General features: G+C 39.7%; 2 protein-coding genes across 2 annotated transcripts; one reads left to right on the top strand and one right to left on the bottom strand.

The window, feature by feature from the left end:
- Positions 1–244: 244 nt before the first annotated feature.
- On the top strand, positions 245–13,537 carry LOC127972290 (uncharacterized protein KIAA0930 homolog). The gene is made up of 11 exons (XM_052575708.1): positions 245–507; positions 3,639–3,787; positions 4,069–4,173; positions 4,305–4,382; positions 5,734–5,835; positions 6,436–6,576; positions 6,663–6,851; positions 7,000–7,123; positions 10,520–10,555; positions 12,040–12,195; positions 12,286–13,537. Exons 1-11 carry the CDS (start codon positions 384–386, stop codon positions 12,324–12,326), a joined length of 1,245 nt encoding a protein of 414 aa, XP_052431668.1. The 5' UTR covers positions 245–383; the 3' UTR covers positions 12,327–13,537.
- A 425-nt stretch (positions 13,538–13,962) lies between these two features.
- LOC127972287 (nuclear pore complex protein Nup50) lies at positions 13,963–25,756 on the bottom strand. The gene is made up of 8 exons (XM_052575694.1): positions 25,587–25,756; positions 24,841–24,919; positions 24,624–24,707; positions 24,347–24,539; positions 18,211–18,825; positions 17,409–17,490; positions 17,210–17,328; positions 13,963–15,097 (listed from the first exon to the last, which is right to left on the bottom strand). Exons 2-8 carry the CDS (start codon positions 24,907–24,909, stop codon positions 14,898–14,900), a joined length of 1,362 nt encoding a protein of 453 aa, XP_052431654.1. The 5' UTR covers positions 24,910–24,919; positions 25,587–25,756; the 3' UTR covers positions 13,963–14,897.
- Positions 25,757–27,734: the final 1,978 nt, after the last annotated feature.

The following is a 27,734-nucleotide window of genomic DNA, read 5'->3' as shown; positions in this document are numbered from 1 at the left end:
TAATGCATTTTATTTATTCGGATTTATTAATTTATGCATGTTAGTTTCAGTGGCATTTTGTTTTGAATGTTTCGTTTCTTTCATGTCCATTATTAATATTGAATAATTAACAAAATATTTTTTAAATATAAAATGGACTGACATTTACATAATTATCATATTATTGCACTTATGAGGTGAGAGCGATTAGTGATATTAGAAGTGGCTCCTCGGCGTCCCCTTTAAGTGACGCCTACGGCGTGACATCACGGGCCGAGCACGGGGTGTTCCCGACGCGACGCGTCGCAGCTGTCGGAAGTGCAGAGCAGAGCGCTTGTGTTGTTGTGCTCGGCTCGTGTCTGTGAGATGAGCGGTGAGCTCGTGTCGTGACATCCGCGCGCATCATGGCAGCTCCGTCGAGTCAGAGCGATGATCCCGCCGAGCCGGACCAGTCCCTGCAGCACATGCTGAAGGCCATCGCGGACGAGCGGAACCGCCTGAGCGTCAGACAGGACCTCAGCGGACTGGGTCAGTACATACAGCCGTCAACACTCGCCCCTCGAGCCTGACACAGCCTCTGTCCTTCACGAGCGCCGCAGACGCGTCAACGGAAACTGATTTGATCATGACGGTCAAAGGCGAAAACGGGCCGCGGTCATCTGCTATTGTTTCTGCTCGTGCTCCTTCGTGACATCATAATTCGCGAGGCGTGCCGCCGCTTTCTCGCGTCTGTGATGTCATAGTCCTGTCATCCATCCATCTATCTATCGATCTATCGATCTATCTATCTATCTATCTATGTTCTTTCTGACTACACGTCTGTCAGTCTGTGTAATCATGTAAGGTCTAGATATAGATGTTTTACTTCATGTAATGGTTGATAAAATCACAAAACAACAATTTCTTCGCTAACACCTGTTGAAAAACAGCCTTGCTGTAATGTATGACTGATGATATAGACCAAATGTTTAAAAAATTACATTTTGGCTTATTGATTTCATTGACATTGCCTTTGGCTTGGTTTGTTTCCCCCCCATCCTATTAACATGCAAATGATTTGCAAGGGTTTTGATGATTTGTTTATTTTATTTTAGTATTTTTTTTATCATGTAAGGTGGTTTCTACAGTGTAATCTGAAGAGAAGATGAGGTTCTACCGACCCTATTTGTCTTGTATTGTCAGAGTTACATGTTTGACCCCATTCAGACCAGCTCTCCTTTCTGAAATCCTGAGCGTTCCCCGAGGAGAGATCCCAGAGCTGCTCTTACAGACGACTGTCGTGTTGTCAGGGGCAGAGTTCTGCTGATTACTGAGTAACTCAAGTCACACACAAAATCATCATCTTAACTCGCAACAAACACATATCATTCGAGATCATGTACTAGATATTTCAGTTCTCCTCTCCAGAATTTTTGATTTTGATGTGGTCTTTGTGCTTCATTCTCTCTCTCTTTCTCTCTGTCATCTTTCTTTGATGATTTGTCTCTTTTAAATATTTCATTCTCTGTGCAATACACGGTTAATGTTTGCTGTTTTGCACAGCTCTTCACTTCTGCTTTTGTGCACATCTTCCTTCGGTTACAACGGACACGTCTAGTCTCTCTCGCTGTCTTTGCCACATGTCTTTTTTTTTTGGTAACACTTTAGCATAAGGTTCAGTTTGTTAACGTTAATTAATAATGCGCTATAAACTAATAATGTACTTTATTATTATAGAAGAATGTTGTTCATTGAGCTTGTACATAATACAGTGACTAATGTTAATTTACACAACAGAAATTTTAAATGGCAAAAATGTAGATATACAACATTTATTAATGTTGGTTAATTATGGTAATAAGTACAATATTAACCTACTCCATTAACTGAATTTTAAAAATGTTACATATTTTCCCCCCATCAATCCTGTTATTTGAGCACAGCTTGGTTAGCTGGATAAATATTCAGGATATGTTATTAATAAACCAGGGGTTTTCTGTGCTTCAGAGCAGTAAAAAACTTTATCCAGTTGTGTAACCATTTGAATTATATATTTAGGAAACATGTTTGTTGACCACTGGGTATAAATTTGGCAGTAAATATTGCAACTTTATGCCAAGTTATCCAGAATTTAGCCAGTTAAACAAGCAAGCTCTGTTTAAGGAACGGATCTGTGATGTTACTGAAACCTTTCAGTCCAAATGGTTCAGTTAGTGTCTAATGGAGGCATTCAGTACTAGAAATTACAGTATCTGTTAGTAACTCAACTACTATACAATTGATCCAACAAAAGGCCCAAAACCCAGACCTTTAGTACAAAAAAACAACCAAATCCTCAGTGATTTATACTGTTTACTCGGATTAAATTCCAACGAAGTTGCCATTTGATTCTAGCTCTAGTGGAATTAAAGAGAAGAAAGAAGTACACACACAGTGCACACTGTCTTGACATCAGACTTATTTAATATTGTTTGTTATAAAAGATGCATTAATCTCAGCTCATGGATTTAAAACTTGGAAATGGGAAGTATATCTGTTCAGTTCTCCCTGAGGATCCTCCTCTCAACAAGCTTACAGGGGTAGTTCATGTGTCATTATTTACTCATCCTCAAGTTGTTCCAAACCTGAACTTTCTTCTGTGGAAGGCATCGGTGACCAGCAACAGTTTGGTCACCCACAATCTTCTAAACAGCTTCTTTTGAGTTCAGCAGAAGAAAGAAATTCATACATTCATTGCAACAACCTGAGGGTGAGTGAATTATCATTTTCATTTTTGTGTGATCTACTGTATGCCTCTAAGCTTGCTGAGTGTAGTGGACCATCGTGAAGAACTGAACCGATATCAAGCTGTATCTTCCTCTTTCTAAATGGGGATGTGGAAGTCCAGGTCCTGTGATCATTTCTCCTTTTTTGTAGGTTGAAAACCATGGAAGTAAATGTCATGGTAGGACCTTACGCAGCACTGCAGCTCATTTTCAGCTGACAGGGTGCTGGAGCAGATCTGGAAGTGTTCCAGCTTTCAGAACAACACTCGGTCTCTGGATTGACACTCGATAAAACTAAATGGTTCATTTACTTCAATAAAGATGCCAGCGTTCACATGTACAGTGCAGCTAATGATCACATACAGACACTGACTCTAATTTCTTTAGAAATATGTTTTCAAACCTTGTTCTATCTATGTTATTTTTTGCGAATTGATTAGATCGTGAAAAGTGGGCTTTTCGTAAAGGAATAAATGCAGAAATTAATGCTTAGTTGCTAAAACAATTTCAGAGTTTAAGCAAAATTTTAATATTGATGAAAGATTATAAAAATGTAGACTAATATGTATTAATAAATAGTTCACAGTAAGACCAATAATGTGTATTAAGCAAGTAAATAGATACATTTAGATTTCATGTCGACTGTAAATCTGTTTAACTGTTTGTTAAACTTGCAGTAACATTGAAAATCACCGATAACATCTGACAGCAATGGTCAAAATGTTTGCTTCTTGGGGTGAAATCTGACCAAAAAATATGTTTGCAGTCAGTTATTGTTTTTCTAACACAGAAAAAAAAAATATATAGTAGATACAGCTGAAATTTTGCGCTGCTTTTTCGCTACATTTGATTAAAATGCTTGTATGATTTCACTGTATTTAATTAGAATCTTCTTTTTTTCTTCTTTTTTTTAAGGGTGCTTCAAGGATGACCGCATAGTGTTCTGGACATGGATGTTCTCCACATACTTCATGGAGAAATGGGCACCACGTCAGGATGATATGCTTTTCTATGTGCGCCGTAAGCTCTCCTACGTCGGTGCAGACAACACAGAAGGGAAGAAGGTGAGATGAACTTGTTTATTCTCATTGAGTGAGGTGTAGAGTTGACAGAGAAATGGTTTCTAAAATTTCTCACCTGGGGGTTGGACAGTTTCATACATGCACTAGATTTTTTTGTGAGCACTGCATCTTATAAACGGTAGCATTTATTCATTAGGGCCTTAATGTAATAATGTGTATTATATTGTGGGTAGTTCACCCAAAAATGAAAATACCATCATTTATTCACCCTCATGTGGTTCTAACCCTTGCATTTGATTTGTTACGATTTGTGTTTGTTTCAGGTGGAGGTGGAGGTTTACAGAAGAGACTCTAAAAAGCTGCCTGGACTCGGTGATCCTGACATCGACTGGGAGGAGAGCGTCTATCTCAATCTCATCCTGCAGAAAGTAAGCAAACCTCAATGATCCGACGCTATGAAGTGCAATGTAAACACAATTAATTGCTCTGAAACAGAGTCTCTCTGTGACTTAATGTCGTTATGGTGTAGTTTTGCCCATGTAGTCTTCTTGTCCCACAGCTGGACTATGTGGTCACATGTGCAGTTTGCACACGCTCAGATGCAGGAGACATCCACATCCACAAGAAGAAATCACAGGTAAGACCACATTTGTTCAGTTCGTGTGATGGGATATAGCTATGCAGTTCAGACACAAGATAACACAGTTAGCCATCTTTAGGTTATGATCATAGAAGTCTATTATTAAAAAAGGAGTTGTCTACACTTGTCAATAATCAGGTGTTTTCTGCACAAAATCATAGTAACAGAATAGAGAGTCTTGTAGTTATCCATTATTAGCTTTAGCTGAAGATTGACACTAGAAGGTGTTTATTATTAGAGCAGTTATCGCAATTGTAAGTACCGTATTTTTCGGACTATAAGTCGCACTGGACTATAAGTCGCATTAATTTAGAACCAAGAACCAAGGCTGGAGACGGTAATGTTTTCTCTTGGTTCATTTCTCTTGGTTCATGTCAAATTAATTTTGATAAATAAGTCGCAGCTGACTAAAAGTCGCAGGACCAGCCAAACCAAGAAAAAACGTGTGACTTAAAATACGGTAATCAGTTCTTTAAAAAAAACAAAACTGTAAGTATGTGACTTTCTTCTTCCAGACAAATCCAGTCAGAGTTATATTAAAAATTGTCTTGGATCTTTCAAACTAATGGCACTCAGCGGGTGTTGCATGCATCAGTCCAAAAGAAGTTAAATAAAAAGTGCCCATTCATAAAAAAGTGTCTCACATGGTTCCCGGGGGGTGAACAAAGGCATTCTGTGATGAATCGATGTGTTTTTGTTAGAAAAATACCCATATTCAAAATGTAATAATCACTTTAATCTAGTTTGCGCTCACTGTTGTGAACAGAAGCAGTTCCGGGTGGATGAAATATGAGGTCAGCTTTGCTTTGTTCGTTTTTAGGTGAACTAACCATTTAATCTAATGTCTGGTTCACACAAAATCATCGTAAAAGTCTGGCTGTTATTAGGCAAATCATAAGGTTATACAATACAAATTATAGTTTGCTACTTAAAGTTTAAAGCATGAAGCATCAGTTGTTTACCACACTAATACTCATTACAGGGTTGATAGTCTTATCATTCAGTCAGCTGTTTTTAGAAAAAAATAATAGGATAATGAAACTACAAGCTACATTACAATCACTGCACAAAATCATGGTAAAAAGGTTGACATTTCCAGCTCAGTCCCTAATGACACACCCAGACAGCACACATACATCTCCAAAAACGTCTGATAGACGTTGATTAAATTCTTTCCATACATTCTACATCAACCGAAACCCAAACCAAACTGATAAAAGAAACTTGAACTAGTCCTTGAAGAGTTTACTTCCTTGTAGGGGTGATGACACACACATATCATAGCTGAACAATTTCATGTTATTTTTGTGAATTTGCAACTGAAAACAGAGGATCTCTTTCTTTACAGCAAGTGTTCGCCTCTCCGAGCAAACACCCAATGGACAGCAAAGGGGAGGAGTCAAAAATGAGCTACCCCAACATCTTCTTCATGATTGACAACTTTGAGGAGGTAACCTTTTTTTAGGCTTTTAAATCCCATCGTGGTGCTTAAACAAAACTGCTGGTAGTTTCAAAAGCTTTGTACTGCAACATCTACTCGTGTCATCTAACATAAGGAAATAAACACCTGTATATCTGTTCTGAGGTCATATCAGGTTGGACAGGTTTATGTGGTTTTCATTGAAACCTAGCTCAGTCAGGTTACTCAGTTTTAAGTCAGAAATGTTCAAGCAGTCAATTGTATATTGGTTTCAGAAGATATAGGTTTATCGATGCATAAGCTGCATCCCAAATGATGCGCTAAACTCTGTGCACTTTTACACTATGTACTCAACCGTGTAGTGTATGAAAGCTATGGTAAGGTTATTTGTCATTCATAATCAGAATCTGATAGCCCCTACCCCTCCCACCACAAAGTGTGTTTTTCTTCCGTTACACACAGCTGGGTGGCTGTCATATAAAAATTAAATGTGTTGAACAAAACGGAGGGAGAGAAAACAAAGGGAATTATACCTCTGGTGAGCTGTACTGCATAAACACATTAACTAACAGCCCTAATAATGAGTGATTCTGTATAACCAGTGCTGTAATTGTTGTGTGTGTTGGTCAGGTGTTCAGCGAGATGACTGTTGGAGAAGGTGAGATGGTATGTGTGGAGCTGGTGGCCAGTGACAAGAGCAACACATTTCAGGGCGTCATCTTCCAGGGCTCCATCCGCTACGAGGCGCTCAAGAAGGTCTATGATAACCGGGTATGCTTCCTTTTACATTTGTCCAAAGTGTTCATTGTTTTGTAAAAGCTTCTTGTGTGTATTTCATGGTGTTTATATCTTCGTAGGTGAGTGTGGCTGCTAAGATGGCCCAGCGGATGTCATTCGGCTTCTACAAGTACAACAACATGGAGTTTGTGCGGATGAAGGGTCCTCAGGGGAAAGGTCATGCTGAGATGGCTGTGAGTCGAGTGCCCACTGGAGACACCTCACCCTGCGGCACTGAAGAGGACCAAGACTCCCCTCTTCACGAGAGGGTCAGTTAAACCCATTTTCTATTGCCACTTCAGTAGATGTTTTCAATTAATGCACAAACCATTAGCATTTTGTTCTCTTCACTGAAAATCTCTTCATTTCTTTTCATTTACGCTTTTGAAGTAATTGATAGCCCTGTTTTCCTCATAGGTGACATCATTCAGCACTCCCCCAACCCCGGAGAAAAACAGGCCCTCCTTCTTCTCACCGTCACTCCGACGGAAAGTGCCCCGAAACCGAAACGCTGAGATGAAGAAATCGCACTCGGCAAACGGCAAACGAAAATAATCGCTGGCGCCGATACAGGATGGCTGCCTCCGTGACGAGCTCCGCATATGTTTTTTGTGTTTTTGTTAGTTTGTCCTGTCTTTAGTTATATTCCTGCCATCAGTTTCACCAGGGAAGAACTGCTGAACATTCGGCAGAACGCACCACAAGATGTTTTTCCGGATTTCAATTATTCAGATGTTTTAGTGAACGTTGTTATCGGAGGAGCGGCGGCGCTGATCAAGCGCTTCAGGACGCGCAGACGGGGGAAGCGAGCGGGAGCGCTCGTCAGACTCAGGAAGCGCGGATTTCGAACGCCGTTGCCTAGCATCCATCTGGCAAATCTCCGCTCTCTACCCAACAAAACGGACGAACTCCTTCTGCTTTCTCGGACTAATAAGGATTTCACACACTCTGCTGCTCTGTGTTTCACGGAAACCTGGCTGAATGACACCATACCGGACAGCGCGCTCCATCTGCCGGGCTTTCAGCTGTTTAGAGCGGATCGCGAATCAGAATCCACGGGGAAATCGCGCGGCGGCGGGACATGCTTTTACATCAATGAACGGTGGTGTACAGATGTAACTGTGTTAAAGAAGACGTGCTGCTCAAATCTCGAAACACTCTTCATTAACTGCAAGCCGTTCTATTCGCCGCGGGAGTTTCACTCGTTCATTCTGGTCAGTGTTTACATCCATCCGCAAGCTCATGTGAGCTCAGCTTTACAGAAACTCGCTGATCAGATCACAGAGACAGAACAACAACACCCGGACTCTGTTTTAATCATTCTCGGGGACTTTAATAAAGCCAATCTGTCCCGTGAACTGCCAAAATACAGACAGCATGTTACATGTCCCACAAGAGACAGTAATATATTGGATCACTGCTACACCACAATAAAGGATGCATTTCATTCTGTTCCACGAGCAGCTTTGGGACGTTCTGATCACCTTCTGGTTCATCTTATACCGTCTACAGGCAGAAACTAAAATCAGCTAAACCTGTATCAAGGACTGTAAAAAGATGGACTAATGAAGCAGAGCAGGGATTTACAATCTTGTTTTGACCTCACTGATTGGAGTGTTTTTGAAGCTGCTGCCACCGATCTGGATGAACTCACAGAGACCGTAACATCATATATCAGTTTCTGTGAGGATATGTGTATTCCTACAAAGACTCAACTAATTTACAATAATGACAAACCGTGGTTCACTGCAAAACTCAGACAGCTCCGTCAGGCCAAAGAAGATGCTTACGTGAAGGGGGACAATGTCTTGTATAAACAGGCTAAATACACATTGGAAAAGGAGATCAAAGTGGCAAAGAGGAATTATTCTGAAAATATAAGGACTCAGTTCACTTCCAACGACTCCGCATCAGTGTGGAAAAGTCTAAAGAAGATCACCAATTACAAGACACCACCCCCCAGCACTGTAGAGAATCAACGACTGGCAGACGATCTGAACGAGTTTTACTGCAGGTTTGAAAGAACACACCATCACCTGCCCTGAACGCCTCCCCACACAACCATTCACACCCTTCACAACTCCTGCAACCAGCCCTGAATGCCTCTCCAAACTACCGTTCACACCGTTAACAGCTCCTGCAACCCATCCTGAACACCTCTCCAATCAAGCACTCTCACCATTCACACCTCCTGCATCCCCCCTCTCCCCCACACCTGCAATTCAGATCAGCGAGGATGCGGTGCGCCAGGTCTTCCGGAAGCAAAAAAGGAAAAAAGCACCAGGCCCAGATTGTGTTACACCAGCCTGTCTGAAATCCTGTGCTGACCAGCTGGCCCCCATCTTCACACAGATCTTCAACAGATCGCTGGAGCTGTGCGAAGTCCCATCATGCCTCAAACGTTCCACCATCATCCCCATCCCTAAGAAACCCAAAATTACAGGATTAAATGACTACAGGCCTGTGGCTCTAACGTCTGTAGTCATGAAGTCATTTGAAAAACTGGTGCTGGCCCACCTGAAAGGACATCACTGGGCCCTTGCTGGATCCTCTTCAGTTTGCCTACAGAGCAAACAGGTCTGTGGACGATGCAGTAAACATTGGACTGCATTATGTTCTGCAACACCCTAGACAGACCGGGGACTTATGTGAGGATCCTGTTTGTGGACTTCAGCTCGGCATTCAACACGATCATCCCAAACCTCCTCCTGCCCAAACTAAATCAGCTCTCCGTGCCCACCTCCATCTGTCAGTGGATCAACAGCTTCCTGACAGACAGGCAGCAGCTAGTGAGGCTGGGAAAATACACATCCAGCACCCGTACAATCAGCACCGGAGCTCCCCAGGGCTGCGTTCTCTCCCCACTGCTCTTCTCCCTGTACACTAATGATTGCACATCTAAGGACCCCCTCTGTCAAGCTCCTGAAGTTTGCAGACGACACCACACTCATCGGCCTCATTCAGGACGGTGACGAGTCTGCTTACAGACAGGAGGTAAAAGAGCTGGCTGTCTGGTGCACTCTCAACAACCTGGAGCTTAACACCCTCAAAACAGTGGAGATGATCGTGGACTTCAGGAGAAACCCCCCCTGCACTCCCCCCACTCACCCATCATGAACAGCACTGTGACTGCAGTGGAGTCATTCAGGTTCCTGGGAACCACTATCTCTCAGGACCTGAAGTGGGACATTCACATTGACTCCATCGTAAAAAAGGCCCAGCAGAGGTTGTACTTTCTCCGTCAGCTGAGGAAGTTTAACCTGCCACAGGAGCTGCTGAAACAGTTCTACTCCACCATCATTGAATCCATCCTCTGCACTTCAGTAACTGTCTGGTTCAGCTCAGCTTCTAAATCTGACCTCAGAAGACTACAGAGAGTAGTCCGGACTGCTGAGCGAATCATCGGTTCAACTCTCCCATCTATTCAAGAACTGTACTTATCCAGAGTGAGAAAAAGGGCTGTCAAAATCACTCTGGACCCCTCACATCCAGCACACTCCCTCTTTGAACTGTTGCCATCTGGTCGACGCTACAGAGCACTGAGCACTAGAACGACCAGACATAGGACCAGTTTCTTCCCTCAGGCAATCCATCTTCTGAACAGCTGATAATAATGGCGAACACACTACACTTTATATTTATATGCACACACACTTTATTTATCTAACACACATACTTAGTATACACTTAATTTTGCACACAATATATATGTACATACATAACTTCACTTTGTAATATACCTGCCTACAATTGTCATTTGTATATTGTCATTCACTGTCTACATATTTGTATTTTTATTCTTTTATTATGTGTTTTATGTTCTGTCGCTGTCATTCTGTTGTACTGCGGAGCTTCTGTCACGAAAACAAATTCCTCGTATGTGTAAACATACCTGGCAATAAAGCTGATTCTGATTCTGATTCTGATTCTGATTCCGACAGTGAGGAGTTTTTTAGAGAAGAGGATGATGAAGGTACACAAACACACTGGGACAGTACTTACATTTAACAACACTGAAAAGTTACTTTCTTAGTTTTTTAATGGTGCGTTCACACCAGATGTGAATAGAGCATCTGGCGCGAGTGATTTCAATGTTAAGTCAATGCAAAGACGCGAACCTGCGGTGCGTTTGGCGCGAGTTGAAAAATCTGAACTTTGGCGAAATTTAGTGCCGCGTTAACCAATCAGGAGCTTGCTCTAGTAGTGACGTGATTACAACGTAGCGAGCGGAGGGAAAATCCGAAACAACTATGGAGGACAAACTGCTCATCGCTGTATGTGGACACCTGGAGCTGTATGATACTTCTTTTCATACTAAATAGGAATAAAAAGGATCTTGCTTGTGTATATATAACATTAATAGATTAAGTGAATAATGACCAAAGATTAGATTTACCCCAAACGAGTTATATTTTATTTTCAACCACTAAAGAGACATCAGAGTCAGCGGCACAAGTCAGAAGGTCTATCAGAGATGAGACTGCTCTCGGGTGATCACGTGGAGCTCGTCTCCGAAATCGGCGAGAAACGTTTTTAAATGGATGCTGTTTTTATAAATAAACTGCATATTTGAGTTTAAAACAACTACATTCTCGTCTGAAATACTTTTAAAACTACATTTCATGACAGGATAACAGTAATATTTGGAAAATAATCCGAATAAAAATGGTGGTTGAAAATGCTGCGTGAATTCAACTGGCAGAAGCCCCCCCCCCCCATGATGAGATCTGCACATCTGTTGTGAAGTTAATTTCACGCGCGAATGAAGCGTCTACACTCAAAATTTCAAGCGTCCAACTACACGCGAATAGCGCGATTTATTTGCACAAGTCGCATCTGGTGTGAACGCACAGTTAAACTGGTTGTTTTGGTTCTTTATTTATATATATATATTTCTTATTCTTATTTATTTATTTATTTATTTTTTTTTAGCTGTGAATATACGAATTTAAAAAAATTCAGCTTTCATTTTCTGATCTATTAATGATGATATCCTGCAGTCTGAAACTGCGAATTACTGCAGCAAATAATAATAATAAATAAAATCCATGGCCTAGTTTTGTATGATCTGAATTAAAATTTCAAACTAAACGTTTAATTTTCATAACTTATAATTTCTGAATTTCTTCATCTGAAAAATAATTTAAAAAAGATTACCCAATACTGTTAAATTAGTGATTAATTGTTAACAATCAATCACTCACTCATATAATATAACATTTGATTAATCTGCTAGAAAAAAGTATTGTTTATATAATTATGCTTTATATAATTATGTTTGTATTCAGACTCAAATCTTGAAATCACATGTGTCTAGCTTATTGATAGTCCTAGTTTTAACAGGAAGAGATAAAAACAAATATTTATGCACTTCTGTGGGTGGAAAAGCATTCCTTCCTTGTAACAGTGATGGTTTCAGTCTGAAGTGAAATTAAAGGTACTTTCCTCTCTCCTCAGACATGTGCAACGCCACAAACCTGCGCTCCCGCTCTCTGTCAGGAACGGGCCGCTCGCTGGTGGGTTCATGGCTCAAGCTGAACAGAAAAGAGGAGTATTTTCTGTTGTATTCTCATCTCACCTACGTCACTCTTCCTTTGCATCGCATCACCACAGGTACAGCACACCTGCCATCCATACAATCATGCTTCTTTTCCATCTTCTACACTAGCTAGTTGCTAAATGGCTCTGTTGTCTCTCTTTTAGATATTCTGGAGGTGAGACAAAAGCCCATTCTGATGACATAGCATTTACTAACTCCCCAAAAACCACATGACCAAGTGCCTCCTCACATCAGGCCTCCGAGGAACCGCTGTGTGGCGTACGGACAGATAACCAAAAACACAAACCATGAACAATACGCGACAGTTGAGCGAGAAGAGGAAAAGAGAAACCGAAAGGAACAAACTCCCATCAAGAAGTGCCTCTTCCATATGTTCTTCAGAGAAAGAGACGCCATCCAGAATGGCTCCAGACCTGGATCTAAAGTGGCACTAGACTGTGACACGAAAGGGAAATGTTTATTGGGAGATGAAACGAATGTCGTTGTTGTAAATACACTGCTGCTTAGAAACTCAGTGAACTGTACCGACCACAGCCGTCTCCCTTCAACCCTCCTTCAAAAGACACTCGTAGGTTTCACAATATTACTGATTTTGTGTGTAGTATATTTTCCGAAGGACGTTTCCTTGCAGCTCCAGGCCTTAATATTTCGCTAACCAGCTAATATATATCACACGTCGTCCTTTTGATAGCCCATAGCTGAATGAATCACAGATGTCCAGCAAATGTCCTCCTGTACTTTACACGATATGTTCGAGGGGATTCCTGATTTCCAAATACTGGTGAACGTGACGTATCTCCTGAGAAGACTCTGACGCAGGTTTCGCGGGCCGATGAGGACACAACCTGAGCACAGTTCTTGGAAACATCTCCGTCCACAAAGACACTTTGTCCTTGACACTAGATCACATGATCCCACCCAGCAGACATTGCTTTTTTTAAATTGATTTTTGGGTTTGTTCAAGTTTCGTGACTGTCCAGTTTTTGAATACTCTTTTGCACTAAAGGGCTTTTGGAGTTGAACATGTATATCCAACCCAAAGTGTCAGTATTATTTAGTTTTGTACGTGTGTGTGTGTGTCAGCTGAATGTAATTGTAACTGATCTGACAGCTTTAATATCTATTTGATATCAGCATTTGAAGATGTTGCTCAAACTATTTTAAGATCCTGGTCTTCAGTTTTAATTCATTGTTTGGCTTGAGGTGCAAAGCTTCAGAGGAAGGCTGTTTTTAAGGAAGTCCCAGTTGGTTAAACGCTTTACATGCGCTTTTGTATCAAGTGGTAATTAGGCAGTAAATGTGCACGTTGTCGTATTTATGTTGTAATATATAAACTCCTTTTCTGTACATCTTTATGAAAATACACATTATAAAAAAAGCTCTTGTTCAAATTTATTGCCCAATTGTGGGATATCGCACAAATTCTTGCAGACTGCAAAAGGTAAAGGAACCAGTATTGGTTGTAAAGACTGACGCAAACTTTTAATACAAATTTTAAATCGGCTGTTCGAAAGATACAATGGTTTATTATTTAGCTCAAATCAGTGTAGTGTTGATTGAGTGCAATCCAATAACTGTAAAGTTCAGTAAAACTTATAATAAAAGAGTTTAAATAGTATCTGTGCAATAAAGTCGATTAAATTGCTGGAAATTAAGGCGACGGCGGCAAGGAACCGAAACTCCATCGGTGACCGAATGGAGAAAAAAGACTTGGGAGAAACCAGGCTGAGTTGGGTACTAAATATTTTAAATATTTAGGCAAGAGTGAGTAACAGCGTAGCCAAACCAAATAACCAGCAATGACCAAAAACAACAGAGGGTCAATTTTTACAATATTTTTAATCTTTAAGCCAGCAATTAAGATACCCATTTGTCCACAGATGTGATTTACATCACCATGCGTTTACTGGAAATGAAAGAAACCATGTTGGGTTTATTTGATTTATTCACCACTGAATTAACTGAAGGTAGATCTAGTGCTGCTCAACACTTAAAACACACACCTCATCGTGTAAGGCAGTAAAAGGACACTTACAAGGGAAAGGAAGAAAAAAAAAAAAAAGACCAAATTTAGGAGATCATCTTCAGGACAGATTGCCATAAAGCATTCATTCTCAGCCTCCGCCTATATACATCGGGTCATTCAATCTACAGAAAACAACATCCACACGTGCCATAACCCAAAATAAATACCGTCACAGGAAACCACTGTGAGTACAGTACGGTTATACATGTATAGAAAATAACTAGGTCTATCTGCTCACGTCCTCATATGAAGAACTGTGAGGAATTACTTTTGATTAGAGCGGTGGAAATCTTCAGGTGGCTATTTTGTTCTCCAAAAAAAAAAAAACATTAGGAGCAAATCGAGATCTTCAATGTAACACTGACCCCTAAACAATTCCTCCCGCAAGCCTGGAGAACTGATCATGAGTCACAGGATTAAAAACGAATCAACAGGCGATCCTCGTAAAACCATCGGCTCCATCTAAATCTCCAATAGTTCCTTAAATAGCAGCTAAATTAAAACTCCGAGGAATGTCGATGAATACAGACTCGTGTCATTGCTATAACAAACGTGGCCTTCTCTCGACCACCTCTGATACTATGAGCAGCATTTACAGTAGGACCACGAGTGATTTCACAGTAGGTCGACCGATTGGTTTCCATCACTCTAGACGATTTACAGGACGTAAACGAACAGTTCTAGATCAGACAGAGAGAGTAAATGTATGAGCGGGGGGCGGATGCTGCTTTAGGCTTTCTTCTCTTGCAGGGTTCGGTGCAGCTCGTCTGCGTCCTCTGCCGTTTTCACACGGATCAGCATTGGGACGGGCGTGCTGGGGTTCTTGTCGTCCACAGGAGGGTTTGGCACACACACCACCATCACGTTGTTTTTGCCAGTCCGCGAGCAGGGCATGGAAGAGGGCACCATGATGTTCAGCAAGATGTTCCCTATGAGAAAGCAGGGGAAGCCAGTAACTACACATAGTTCTGTTATTGTTTATCCATTTATCTGCATAATTAAGCTCACTGGTATAATAATATATGTATAATAGTTCGTTCTGATACAAGAGCCTTTCAGAGTTGTTGACGTTTCAGTAGTATGAGTACAGTGTTCATTTTACGCTGGCTGTCAGTCAGTGCAGTTGCATTGTTCTGCCAGGAGGGGGCGGCAAGGGACAGTCTTTACTAAAACATTTAAAAAGGCTTAATTCATGAATGAAACGAGGTGTTGAAATGGATTTAATTTTGAACACCTTTTTACATGGCTCAATCGATGATCAACGCATCACCTGGGTAAGATAAGCCAGTATACGCTAAACCGGTTTGAACGGCACTTTAAAAAATTAATATCAATAGTGCAAAGGCAACATTCACAGCGTTGTTAATTGATAACTGATCCTGGTTAGCTACATACAATTCTGACTAATAGTTGGAAAACATTTATAATTAGTAACTATTAATAGCACACAACTGATTCTTTAACTGGGCAAATAATCAAACTGCAAATGGCCGTTAACAGAAGCCAGAGATGCTGAAAGATATATCTGTATCGCAGTATCACTGCATCGCAGCTGTTCCTTCAGCACCCCCTGCTGTCAGAAGCCACGGTCACACTAGACTTTGAGCGTGCTAAATTTTCTAATTAATATATAACCTTGTATGAAAATACCATATGAAGTAGGGTGACCATATGCGCGGTTCATACGGGACACGTCCCAGCCAGGATTTTAATAATGCCTAAAACATCCAGAGCAGTTTAACTGATAACATGCAGGTATTGTACATAATCGACCAATCGTGGAGCTGCGTGTGAGAAGGTGAGATCAAGACGGGAAAGATCAAAGCGATGCAAATATGCGCACATGTTCGTTCGTTCGTTCGATTGACTTGAAGCGTCGCTGCGCACAAATCCCCCCCCCCCCAAAAAAGTGCGCCACAATGCTTCAAGTCAAACGAACAAACAAACACGTGAAAGTGATTCGAAAGCATAAGTAGCCATCTGCTCTGCTCTTTATAGCTCTCATGTATGTTACACAACGATCAACCTGCACAGTGCAAATAGCCAAAACCTGGATATTTTAGGCAATATTAAAATCCTGGCTGGGACGTGTCCCATATGAACGGCGCATATGGTCACCCTAATATGAAGTTAATGCAGGATATGAAAATGTTTTATTATGTGACACATTACGTCACGTGTGTGGAGCGGCGTGAGTCAGGGTGTTTTCTGTAGTTATTGGTATTTCAATTTTGTCATCATGGTAAATTATTGCGTTTGTGGATGTTGCACTAACTCCAGCCTATCAGGACATCGAGTCCCCAGGTTTCCTGACAAGAAAAAGGACGGTATCTTCAAAAAAAAAAAAAATTTGGTCTGTCCAGTGATTGTAAACAGTCATTAAGTTTAGGCGTAATGTGACCAAAAATATTTAATATTAAAGACTTTAAGGAACCGTGGTCACCCTGGACCTAAATTATGATGACTGAGCATTCAATAGACGTGCATTAAGTGTAAAATGAAGGGCACAGCACATTGGCAAAGCGTGAACATCGCTCATCATACTGTGTGGTTTGTCTGTATCACGGCATTACAATATTGCAGTTATTGTTCCAGCCCTAACAGCAAAAACGGTTTTCAACACTGATAATAAAACTGTCTCTTGAACACTGAATCAGCGTATCAGGATGAGGTTTAGGGTGTGCTCAATGCCATCATTACGCTGATAGTTTAACTACAAACTAGTTGACAGCGTTACATGAAATGCCCTGCAGGGGGATCCCGATTTCAGCTAATAATTTGATCTGTTAATCATACACACCACTTGCCTCATATCTATAACTGCAACTATTTCTTACCCCCTTTCAGATAAAATGGCAGTGATAACTGTCTTTACTTCTTGTGACGGTGACTTTATAGCTCACAATTCACATCTCATTAATTATGATCTCATTAACACAGAGCTCAACTGTTGTCATCAATATCAGCCTGAAAACGTTTCTTGAAAGATAAATGTGTATGGGGACTGAGTTCACGGATGACACACAGATGCAGACACTTACCCAGGTTGGTGTCGGCTCGCACCAACAGCTGAAGTTTGTTCTCAGACACCATCTTCAGATGCAGTGTTCCCACCCCTTTCTCTTTAAACTCTCCGTCCTTCTTATAAAACAACTTACACCTGCGCAAAGATCATTCTCAAATATAATTTAAGAGAGAAACAGATGTTTAAAGGTTGACTGAAAAGGACGTGATGTGTACTTTTTGGAGTAGAAGGCGTCTTTCTCCTTGATCTCTTTCACCACAGGAACAGGCGGCTCCTCTGATTCCTCCCCATTTTCATCTAAAACAGAACAACAAAATAACGCTTATAAATGTTAGTTCTGTGTGAACTTCGTTTTGTTAAACTATGCATCAACTGCAACTTTTAACCGATAAAATCGATAATGAGAATAGCACAAAGGCAATTTCATTATCATTACGAACCTTCATGAGTATCGAACCCCACACCATACACATACTTTAGTACACCGTCATAAGATATACAAGATTTAGCCAGTGGATATCGGAAAAAAACATAACACATCACTCCTATCGATAGATTTTAAACCCGAAAACAACCCAAAAATTATTTGAAACAAAATATTCAAATAGGCGCTCGTTTCTTGAACTTAAGACTTCAAATCTGCATGAAATCAAAACGTACACTATTAATTTTGTTAGCACCTAGTCTTGAGCTGAACAATGTATGTGCAAGTTAATCCGCTGAAAAAAATAGTCTTGGTAAACTTTAATCTAAATCTGAACATTAGATTCAACTCATTTCTTCTCTGATGACTAACTGCACTGCACTGTATTTCTACATCTCTACTGAAAGAATACATTTTCTCCCACATTTAACTAAATTGTATCATGTTTTGTCCATTAGACAGCACTTCCCAATAACATTTAATAAATCACAGAAAATACTGTAAACTGCCTTGAAATACAGACTAAATGACAGCACTGAGCTGTGAATGTGAATCAGTGTTTTCTGCATTAGTGAATGTGTGAAAACAATCACCTGCGGTCTGACTGTTGCTGGCTGTGTTCAGAGAGGACGACGCCGCAGGACTGACACTACTGACCGCTGCTCCAAACACAGATACGCCTGAAGAGGAGGAGGAAGAGGAAGAAAACGAGAAAGACGGTGCTGCACTGGATGCGAGTGCACCGAGCACAGAGCTGTCCACCTTCTGGCCGAAATTAAAGGAGACGCCTGGAGGAGCTACGGCTGCTGGTTTGTCTGCTGCAGCCCCATCCTTGTCTTTGAAAGAGAAGAGCTGTGGCGCTGCACCGCTGACAGACACTGTAGCACCCGTGCCGGAAACTGAAGCTCCTGTTCCGCTCATCAGAGGCTGCTTCTGCTCCCCTCCAAATGACACGCTCTCCGCCCCACTTTCTGATGCAGCGCTGCCATATTTCTTCTCGATGCTGGCCAGGTGTCGCTCGTAGTCACGAAAGATAGGATTGAGGTCACACAGGGGGTTGTCATTGACATGCTTGGTGATCCAGTCGCGCACAGAGCAGTTTAGTGCGGTGAGCTGCCGGCTGTATTCTTTATTGTTGGGGGTGGAGCCATTAGACGTGACATCATCTGTGGGCTTGGAGGAGGCGGAGCTGTTGAATGTTAAGAGACCTGTGGAAGAAAGGAGACACATAATGGTGACTAACTGCTCATTCTCCCTCTCTGACTGCAGAGTGTTGTGTCAGTCATACCACCTGATTTAAAGTGCCCCTATATATTAAGTCATTTTTATGGTTCCTAATATTGTTTTGAAAGTCTCCTACAATAGGAATTGTAGCTTTTGTTTTCTCAAAATATGCATTTAATATCACTTCATTTTCCAGGGATTCTCAAACGATTCGTTCAAAATAAATCGGGGAAGTCGTGGCCTAACGGTTAAAGAGTTTGACTCCTAACCATAAGGTTGTGGGTTCAAGTCTCGGGCCGGCAATACCATGACTGAGGTGTATAAAATATAAACCTCTATTATTTATCATACTCGCAGGATGTAATTCAAATGTAAACAGGATACTGATCCAAGTGTTTATTAGAGAAGCAGTGGTCAGTAGAATTATGTGTTTGTGGGCATGGTCAAGTAGTTCCAATGACTCGTCTAGGCTGTACAGATTTATTATTAAATAACTATTGTGGACTTTCAGCTTAACAACTTTGCAGACAACTTTAGATACTGCATGAAAGGCAATATTGGAAATAGCATAATAGGTGCATTTTAATGACAAGAATAGATAATTGACCTACAAGAACAATGAAAGTTGGCAGCTACCGACAAAATCTGGTTTTCTTAAATATGTTAAGCAGGGGAGAGGGATGTGCCAGAAATACTATGCCACATCTCAGCAAGAGGGTCTGGCTGCAGACTTGCACTTGCACTCTCAGACACTTGCACTTCCGTTAGTGACGTCACTTGCAGTCTTTATTTTTTATTTTATTGATTTTTTTTACGTTTTGTTTGAATTTCCCAACATTTTATAACAGTAGCCAGGTGGAGAAGGCAAGAAAAAAATACACTAAATTACAAATGTCAATTGCAATCTCTACTTTCACTCTCTGCTACCTGCAACACTTGCAATCGACACAAATCGTGCTTGTTGCCAATGGAGACAAGAAGCTGTGGTGATGAATAAACGCAATGCGCAAAGTTTCGCGTTAAGCATTTTTCCATATAGAATAAACTGTCTACAACTCGTTTATATCACTGTCTTTGTCCATTGAGCTACATTATGTGTTTTATTTATAATGATTTTCTATAGGAGGAAAACGTTTAATGTACAATTTAATGCACTGTGTTCTGTACTCGTCTGCCTGCCTGTACAGAGCTGATCCTTTTAAAATCACTTAATGCATAATGCCCGTTCATATTTGCTGGTCTGTATATACTTTGAGTCAACAACAAGACATATAGGCTATGCCTACTGAATTGTCTTTATCATCTTAGTCTGTTATTAGGCCACATTAAGCGTTCGCATTGTGTTCATAGCCATCTGCTTGCCTTATTGTACATTAAATAATAACTATATATCGAATTTGGTCTTTTAATTGAACTTAATGTATCCTAATAGATTATGCCATATTAGGTGTTTGTTTTTTTCTACAAGAGGAAAACGCTTAACGAAAAACTTTGTGTATAGTAGTAGACCTACTAATTTAGTTTTAATCGTTTAATCACCGCCACAGCGTATTGTCTCCATTGGCAACAAGCACGATTTGTGTTGATTGCAAGTGACATCACAGGTAGCGGAGAGTGCAAGTAGCGATTGCAAGTTACATTGTAATTAGTTTCTTTTTTCTTGTCTTCGCCACCTGGCTACTGTTGTAAAATTCCAAACAAAAACTAATAAATAAATAGAACAAAAAAAATAAAAAATAAATAAAGACTGCAAGTGACGTCGCTAGCGGAAGCACAAGTGTCGGATAGTGCAAGTCTGAGAGTGCAAGTAGCGATTGCAAGTGACATTGTAATTTAGCTCCTTTTTTCTTGTCTTCACCACCTGGCTACTGTTGTAAAATGTTGAAAGATTCAAACAAAAAGTTATCAATAAATAGAAAAAATAATAATAATAATAAAGACTGCAAGTGACGTCGCTAGCGGAAGTATAAGTGTCTGGGAGTGCAAGTCTGAGAGTGCAAGTGCAAGTCTGCAGCCAGACCCTTCTCCATCTCAGTGTAGTATTCAGTGACTAATAGACATTTGTAAAATGATTTCCCCGAGTAGATACTAGATGAACACAGCAATCAATCATATAATTATGTTTTGTCAAAACTTGTTTCATAGTAATTTCCTTGGTCGTGTTATTGTTGAACTCATGAATTGAAAGGAAGCCAATTCTCAATGTGCTAAGAACTGGGCATTATCAGACTGGGTTGGTGCCACAACACTAAAAATACCAGTTTGTGGTTTATAGGGCAAACAGTCGCTGGGATTGCCAAATGAAGAGCTATAATAATGCACAAATACAAAAGCAGCTGAGAATACTTCTGACCAAAATAGACTATGAATTGAGAACAGATCCAGAGTGAGCCACAAACAGTCTGATTATTTTTATTAAGGAGTAAAGAACCCTATCAAAGAATTATTTGTGAATGTAGACCAGTATTGAAAACCCCTGTGTTAGACCAATCTTTCCAAATAAAAACTGTCAGTGAATTATTAATCAATCCACATCTGCATTTGACATGGTTTTGTCTGATCTATGCTTTTAAAATTATATATATATAAAAAACAAGTGAACGAACAGTGGGGCACTGAACTATCTATCTGCCTCACTTCATTAAAAATTTGAATTAAAAAAAAAAAAAAAAAAACAGTACTCAAATATCTAAAACCTAGTCTAACTATAAAGTCTAATTAGGTATGCTTCAGAGATATTGTACTCTGGCATAAAGGAGGATTTAGCAAAAAGTTAAGGCTGAAATACACTACATGGCTTTTAAAATTAGAACAGACTTTAAAATGCTTGGCTTCATACATCATTCCACTGGAAATATGGATATTTTTTCTTACAAAAACACATGGATTCGCTACAGGGGGCCTTTATTCATCCCCGGGAGCCATCTGTGGCACATTTTGTTATGAATGCGCAAGCTTTATTTGACGACATGTGGACTGTTCAACTGCAAGTACAACGACACAGCTTGGAATAATTTTTTTATAGAACTCTGAGTGGACTCATCTGAAAGAAGATAGTCATATACATATAGGATGCTTTGAGGGTGAGTAAAACAAGCTAATTTTCATTTTTGGGTGAACTAACCCTTTAAAGAGCTTTATATTAAATTAGGGCTGTGCAATTGATTGGAATCATAATAAAAGAACGATTTTAGCGTGCGCAATTTCTAAATTGCTTTATAACAATTTGTTTCTGAATAGCAGTGTGTATCTGAGTACACTAGGGCTGCAACAAACGATTATTTTGGTAATCGATTAATCTAATGATTATTAGAACGATTAATCGACTAATCGTTGATTATTTCACTGATTAATCAGTAGAATTTGATTGATTATTCAGCTCTTGCAATTAGTTAAAATATTGTTATACGTAATAAAAGAAAAAAAGTCTAATTACTTCAGCTTTGAGAAATAATATTATGTAATTACAATTATAATACAATTTATACAAATAAATATATTTGACACAAAATGAAATGACAGAGAAACCTTCTTATTTAACATTTAATTAATATATTAATTACTTATGTTACCAAAATTAACTGAATGACAGCTCATTCTGCCTAACATCTCCTTTTGTAAGTGTATGCTATGGATAAGAAACAAAATAGAGGTACGTGATTAGATGTTTTATTTTTGAATTTATTTTAAAATGTAATTTATTCCTGTGATTTCAAGGTTGAATTTTTATCATCATTACTCCAGTCACATGATCCTTCAGAAATCATTCTAATATACTGATTTGCTGCTCCTAAAAACATTGTTATTATTATTATTATGTTGAAAACAGCTGAATATAATTTTTTCAGGAGTCTTTGATGAATAGAAAGTTCAGAAGATCAGCATTTTCTGAAATATCAATCATTTGTAACATTATAAATGTCTTTGTCAATTTAAAGCATCCTTGCTAAATAGTAGTATTCATTTCTACAATAACCCTCCCCCCACCCCAATAAAAAAAAATTAAAAAAAATATATATCGACTCAAAGCTTTTGAATGGTATTGCGTATAATGCTACAAAAGCTTTTTATTTCATTTCAGATCAATTCTGGTCTCTGGATCTTTATATTCATCAAAGAATCCTAAATTACTCAAAAATTACTCAACTGTTTTAAATATTGATAATAATAAGAATATTAATAATAATAATAATAATAATACAATAATGCACTCTCGCTGCTGCTTCTGAACCACGTACACAAGCACTGCACACGGACTACGTGCGAATCTTGGGCAATAAATATATTTCAAGACTGCAAAAGATGTGATAACTGACTAAAATATTATAATTAATTAAGAGACAGCCCAGTAATTCTCATAAAAAGAGTCCATGTGCTATACAGGTGCATATCTATAAACTAAAATGTTGTGGAAAAGTTAATTTCAGTAATTGAACTCAAATTGTGACACTTGTGTATTAACTAAATGAAATGAACACAGACTGAAGTAGTTTAAGTCTTTGGTTCTTTTAAATGTGGTGATTTTGGCTCACATTTAACAAAAACCCACCAATTCACAATCTCATCAAATCAAGACCAATTAAAAAAAAAAAAAAACACATTTTAAGTGAATTGTTGGCTTTCTGGAAAGTATGTTCATTTACTGTACATGTACTCAGTACTTGGTAGGGGCTCCTTTTGCTTTAATTACTGCATCAGTTTGGCCTGGCATGGAGGTGATCAGTTTGTGGCACTGCTGAGGTGGTATGGAAGCCCAGGTTTCTTTAACACTGGCCTTCAGCTCATCTGGACCACTTGGCAACAGTCCAGTTCTTCTCCTTAGCCCAGGTAAGACGCCTCTGACGTTGTCTGTGGTTCAGCAAATTCCTTGACACTTCTGTGTGTGGTGGCTCTTGATGCCTTGACCCCAGCCTCAGTCCATTACTTGTGCAGTTTACTTAAATTCTTGAATCAATTTTGCTTGACAATCCTCATAAGGCTGCGGTGCTCTCGGTTGGTTTTGCATCTTTTTCTTCCACCCTTTTTCCTTCCACTCAACTTTCTGTTAACATGCTTGGATACAGCACTCAGTGAACAGCCAGTTTCTTTGGCAATGAATGTTTGTGGCTTACCCTCCTTGTGAAGGGTGTCAATGATTGTCTTCTGGACAGCTGTCAGATCAGCTGTCTTCCCCATGATTGTGTAGCCTAGTGAACCAAACTGAGACCATTTTGAAGGCTCAGGAAACCTTTGCAGGTGTTTTGAGTTGATTAGCTGATTGGCATGTCGCCATATTCTAATTTGCTGAGATAGTGAATTGGTGGGTTTTTGCTAAATAGGAGCCAAAATCAACACAATTAAAAGAACCAAAGACTTTTTGCAATTCATGATCAAGGTACCAGCTAGCAGTAACTCATTTTATTTACTATTAAAACTCAGTTTCACTTACATTTAATCTGAGGCAATGTGTTTATTTTGGAACCTGAACTTACTACTGAAACGGCCCGGCTCATGTAAAAGACTTACCACTGTTTGTTTTAGCAGACGTGGGAACGTTAAAACCAGCAAAAGATGGAGCCACCGATGCTACGCTGCCATTGGTCAGGTTGGACACAGGTTTGAAACCAGCTCCATTACCGAAGCCCGAGAATAATGTTGACCCTGTGGCGGAGGTCAGAGAGAACCCCTTAAATGCTTTGAAAGCCCCTCCACTCTCGCCCTGTGACAAAACAACAAAGCTCATCAATAAAACACACACAGAACGCATAATTTGAGGTCTGCTGGGACACAAGAGACGCGTTACCTCTGCTCCTACGTTACGACGCTTGGCTTTCTTGATGGCACGATTTTTCATCACATCTTCACTCGCAACTGAAAATAATCCTGCCTGAGGACACAAGATAATATTTCCCCCTCAAAAAATCATTCTTGGTTAAAACTTTCATATACTGGAGTGTTTCCACAGGGAAACATTGGATGTTTGACAGTGAAAGTGTAGTAGATGCTGAAAGGTTGCACACCTCCTCTCCTTCATCTTCCTGATCCCAGTTCCTGTCCGTCAACTCTTTTTCTGCAATCCGCTTGGCCATCACAGCTCAGCTGTAAAATACAAATAAAAAGGAGAAATACCAAATTAAATTGTAATCATAGATATAATATACATAGATTATATTATATTTCTTTAAATTTAAAGAAAAAAAGAATCTTAAGTGATTTTTTTTTCTTTCACCACAGATCTATACTCATAACTTTGATTTGAAAATGGATAGTTTTGATGCCTTATTCTGTTAACTAGCTTTATGTGACGTGCACAAGCAGGATCAGTTCCTGTACCAAAATTCAAACCGGAGTCTTCTGTTCATAACCATAATATTACATGTGACTTATTAAAGACAAGATGACATTCAAAGCTATATCACAATGACTTAAACAACTCAAATAGTGCTAAAATCCCCTCAGATTTAAACATGACTTATTAGTTAATGTCAGGTCTTTGAAGAGCATTTCATTTGAATGGCCTTACGGATTGCGCAAACTACCGGCAGATAAATATTAGACAGGTCAAACATGATTTTAATCACTTAGTTTCTGATTCAAATCGTATTATACTACACTCGCAGTGTTTCTTATATGTTTATATAGTGTGTTTATGTGAATGTGATGCTTTAAATGTGCTAATGACGGGCCGGTTTTTGACTAAATATGAATATGATGTAACAGGGACCAGTGTGGAATAAACCACTATTTACTGAAGTTTGTTACATACCTCACGGCGTCTCCCGCCAACCGTTCGCGCCACGCACACAGTATCGAGTGTTTGAATGATGACCGCGGGGATCTCGCGCATACAGGAGCAGGCCTCGCACTCAAACCGCCATCTTACAAACGCGTCCCACACCGCGCCTGTGCAGTGCGCACAGAGCAGCACACTGCGCATGCGCACAGAGAAGCAGCACCCAAGCGCGCCTCATACTGCGCATGCGCACTGAGCAGTAGCGGACACAGGGCTCTGTGGGAAATGTAGTCTCTCAGTACAGCATCGGGTATGGAGTCGTGAACAAATGTTTTTATATTTATTTCATAATAACTTGTAAGCTAAATAATGTTGTATTGTTTAAACTTCTTATAATTAAGTAATAAGGTTTAGTATTTTTTAGATAGTCACCCTGCTAGTGACAGCACACATTAGAGTTACTATGTTTACTAGGCTATAAACAGTACACACAACTTCAGATATATTGCTGTTATACTACAGTATAATAACCACGGTTAATTCATCCAGCATTGTTTCCTCCTGTAGACAGAGTTGCAGGTACTTTTGATTACAGCGGCGCGGAGGAACAGATGGCTGTGTTTCAATCTCTCAGGATCCCACACTTCTGTGCCAACTCAGAAGCAGGTGTTTCAGACATCAGGACGTGATGCCAGAGGTCCTGATGGCCACAGGAGACCCCTGACCAGCTGGATGTGAGGAAGATGTGTAGACAGCATATGAGGCCAACTGCTGTGTCCAATCATCTCTAATAATTAAAAGTGAAAAAGACAGTTCATTGAAGAATATAGAAGGTTTTCGGACAGCATTTCCCCCCAAAAGATTTTAGGATGCATGCTGCGTTTAAGGTAGGTTAAACACTTTATTTGTTCATGCTGTCCAGCTATAGACAGGCTCTAAAAACTGCTAGGGCAGAGCATATACACAAACTCATTGAAAATAACCAAAACAATCCAAGGTTTTTATTTAACACAGTGGCTAAGTTAACAAATTACCAGATGCCACCTGATTCAAATATTCCACCAACGTTAAATAGTAATGACTTTATGAATTTCTTCACTGATAAAATAGATAACATTAGAAATACAATAGCGAATGTAGATTCTACAGCATCTAACACTTCAGTTTCATCCATCGCACCCAAACATAAACTGCAGTGCTTTACAACCATAGGACAGGAGGAGCTAAATAAACTTATCACTGTATCTAAACCAACAACATGTTTATTAGATCCTGTACCCACTAAATTACTGAAAGAGCTGTTACCTGTAGCCGAAGAACCGCTTCTCAATATCATTAACTCGTCGTTATCTTTAGGACACGTCCCAAAACCATTCAAGCTGGCGGTTATCAAGCCTCTTATTAAGAAACCAAAACTAGATCCTAGTGTACTGGCAAATTATAGGCCTATTTCAAATCTTCCATTTATGTCTAAAATTTTAGAAAAAGTTGTGTCTGCTCAATTGAGCACCTTCCTGCATAAAAATGATCTGTATGAAGAATTTCAGTCAGGTTTTAGGCCCCACCATAGCACAGAAACTGCACTTGTTAAAATTACAAATGACCTGCTCCTTGCGTCAGACCAAGGCTGCATCTCATTTCTAGTCTTACTTGATCTTAGTGCTGCGTTCGACACCATAGATCATGACATACTCATAGATCGATTACAAAACTATACAGGTATTCAAGGGCAGGCTCTAAGATGGTTTAGATCCTACCTGTCCGATCGCTACCATTTTGTTTACTTAAATGGGGAGTCATCTCATTTATCATCAGTAAAATATGGAGTGCCACAAGGATCCGTCCTAGGTCCCCTTCTATTTTCAATATACATGTTGCCCCTTGGTAATATTATTAGAAAATACGGAATTAGCTTCCACTGTTATGCTGATGATACTCAGCTATATATATCAACGAGACCAGATGAAACTTCCCAATTATCTAAGCTAACAGATTGTGTTAAAAATGTAAAAGATTGGATGACAAAGAATTTTCTCCAATTAAATTCGGATAAGACGGAGATATTAATTATTGGACCAAAAAACACTACACAGAATCTTGTAGATTACAATCTGCAACTAGACGGATGTACTGTAACTTCCTCTACAGTCAGAAATCTGGGTGTTATATTAGACAGCAATT

The sequence above is a fragment of the Carassius gibelio genome, chromosome A4 (assembly GCF_023724105.1).
Source record: "Carassius gibelio isolate Cgi1373 ecotype wild population from Czech Republic chromosome A4, carGib1.2-hapl.c, whole genome shotgun sequence".
NCBI lineage: Eukaryota > Metazoa > Chordata > Actinopteri > Cypriniformes > Cyprinidae > Carassius > Carassius gibelio.
This window is presented reverse-complemented; position numbering and strand designations above follow the sequence as displayed.

Bases quoted from the DNA above. Each gene is read 5' to 3' on its own strand.
- LOC127972290 (XM_052575708.1), top strand. From the start codon at position 384: ATGGCAGCTCCGTCGAGTCAGAGCGATGATCCCGCCGAGCCGGACCAG. The intron at 3,788-4,068 runs GTGAGATGAACT...TGTTTGTTTCAG, and splicing joins ACAACACAGAAGGGAAGAAG to GTGGAGGTGGAGGTTTACAG. The intron at 5,836-6,435 runs GTAACCTTTTTT...TGTGTTGGTCAG, and splicing joins TGATTGACAACTTTGAGGAG to GTGTTCAGCGAGATGACTGT.
- LOC127972287 (XM_052575694.1), bottom strand. From the start codon at position 24,909: ATGGCCAAGCGGATTGCAGAAAAAGAGTTGACGGACAGGAACTGGGAT. The intron at 24,708-24,840 runs GTGTGCAACCTT...TTGTGTCCTCAG, and splicing joins AGGAAGATGAAGGAGAGGAG to GCAGGATTATTTTCAGTTGC. The intron at 24,540-24,623 runs GTAACGCGTCTC...GTTTTGTCACAG, and splicing joins GTCGTAACGTAGGAGCAGAG to GGCGAGAGTGGAGGGGCTTT.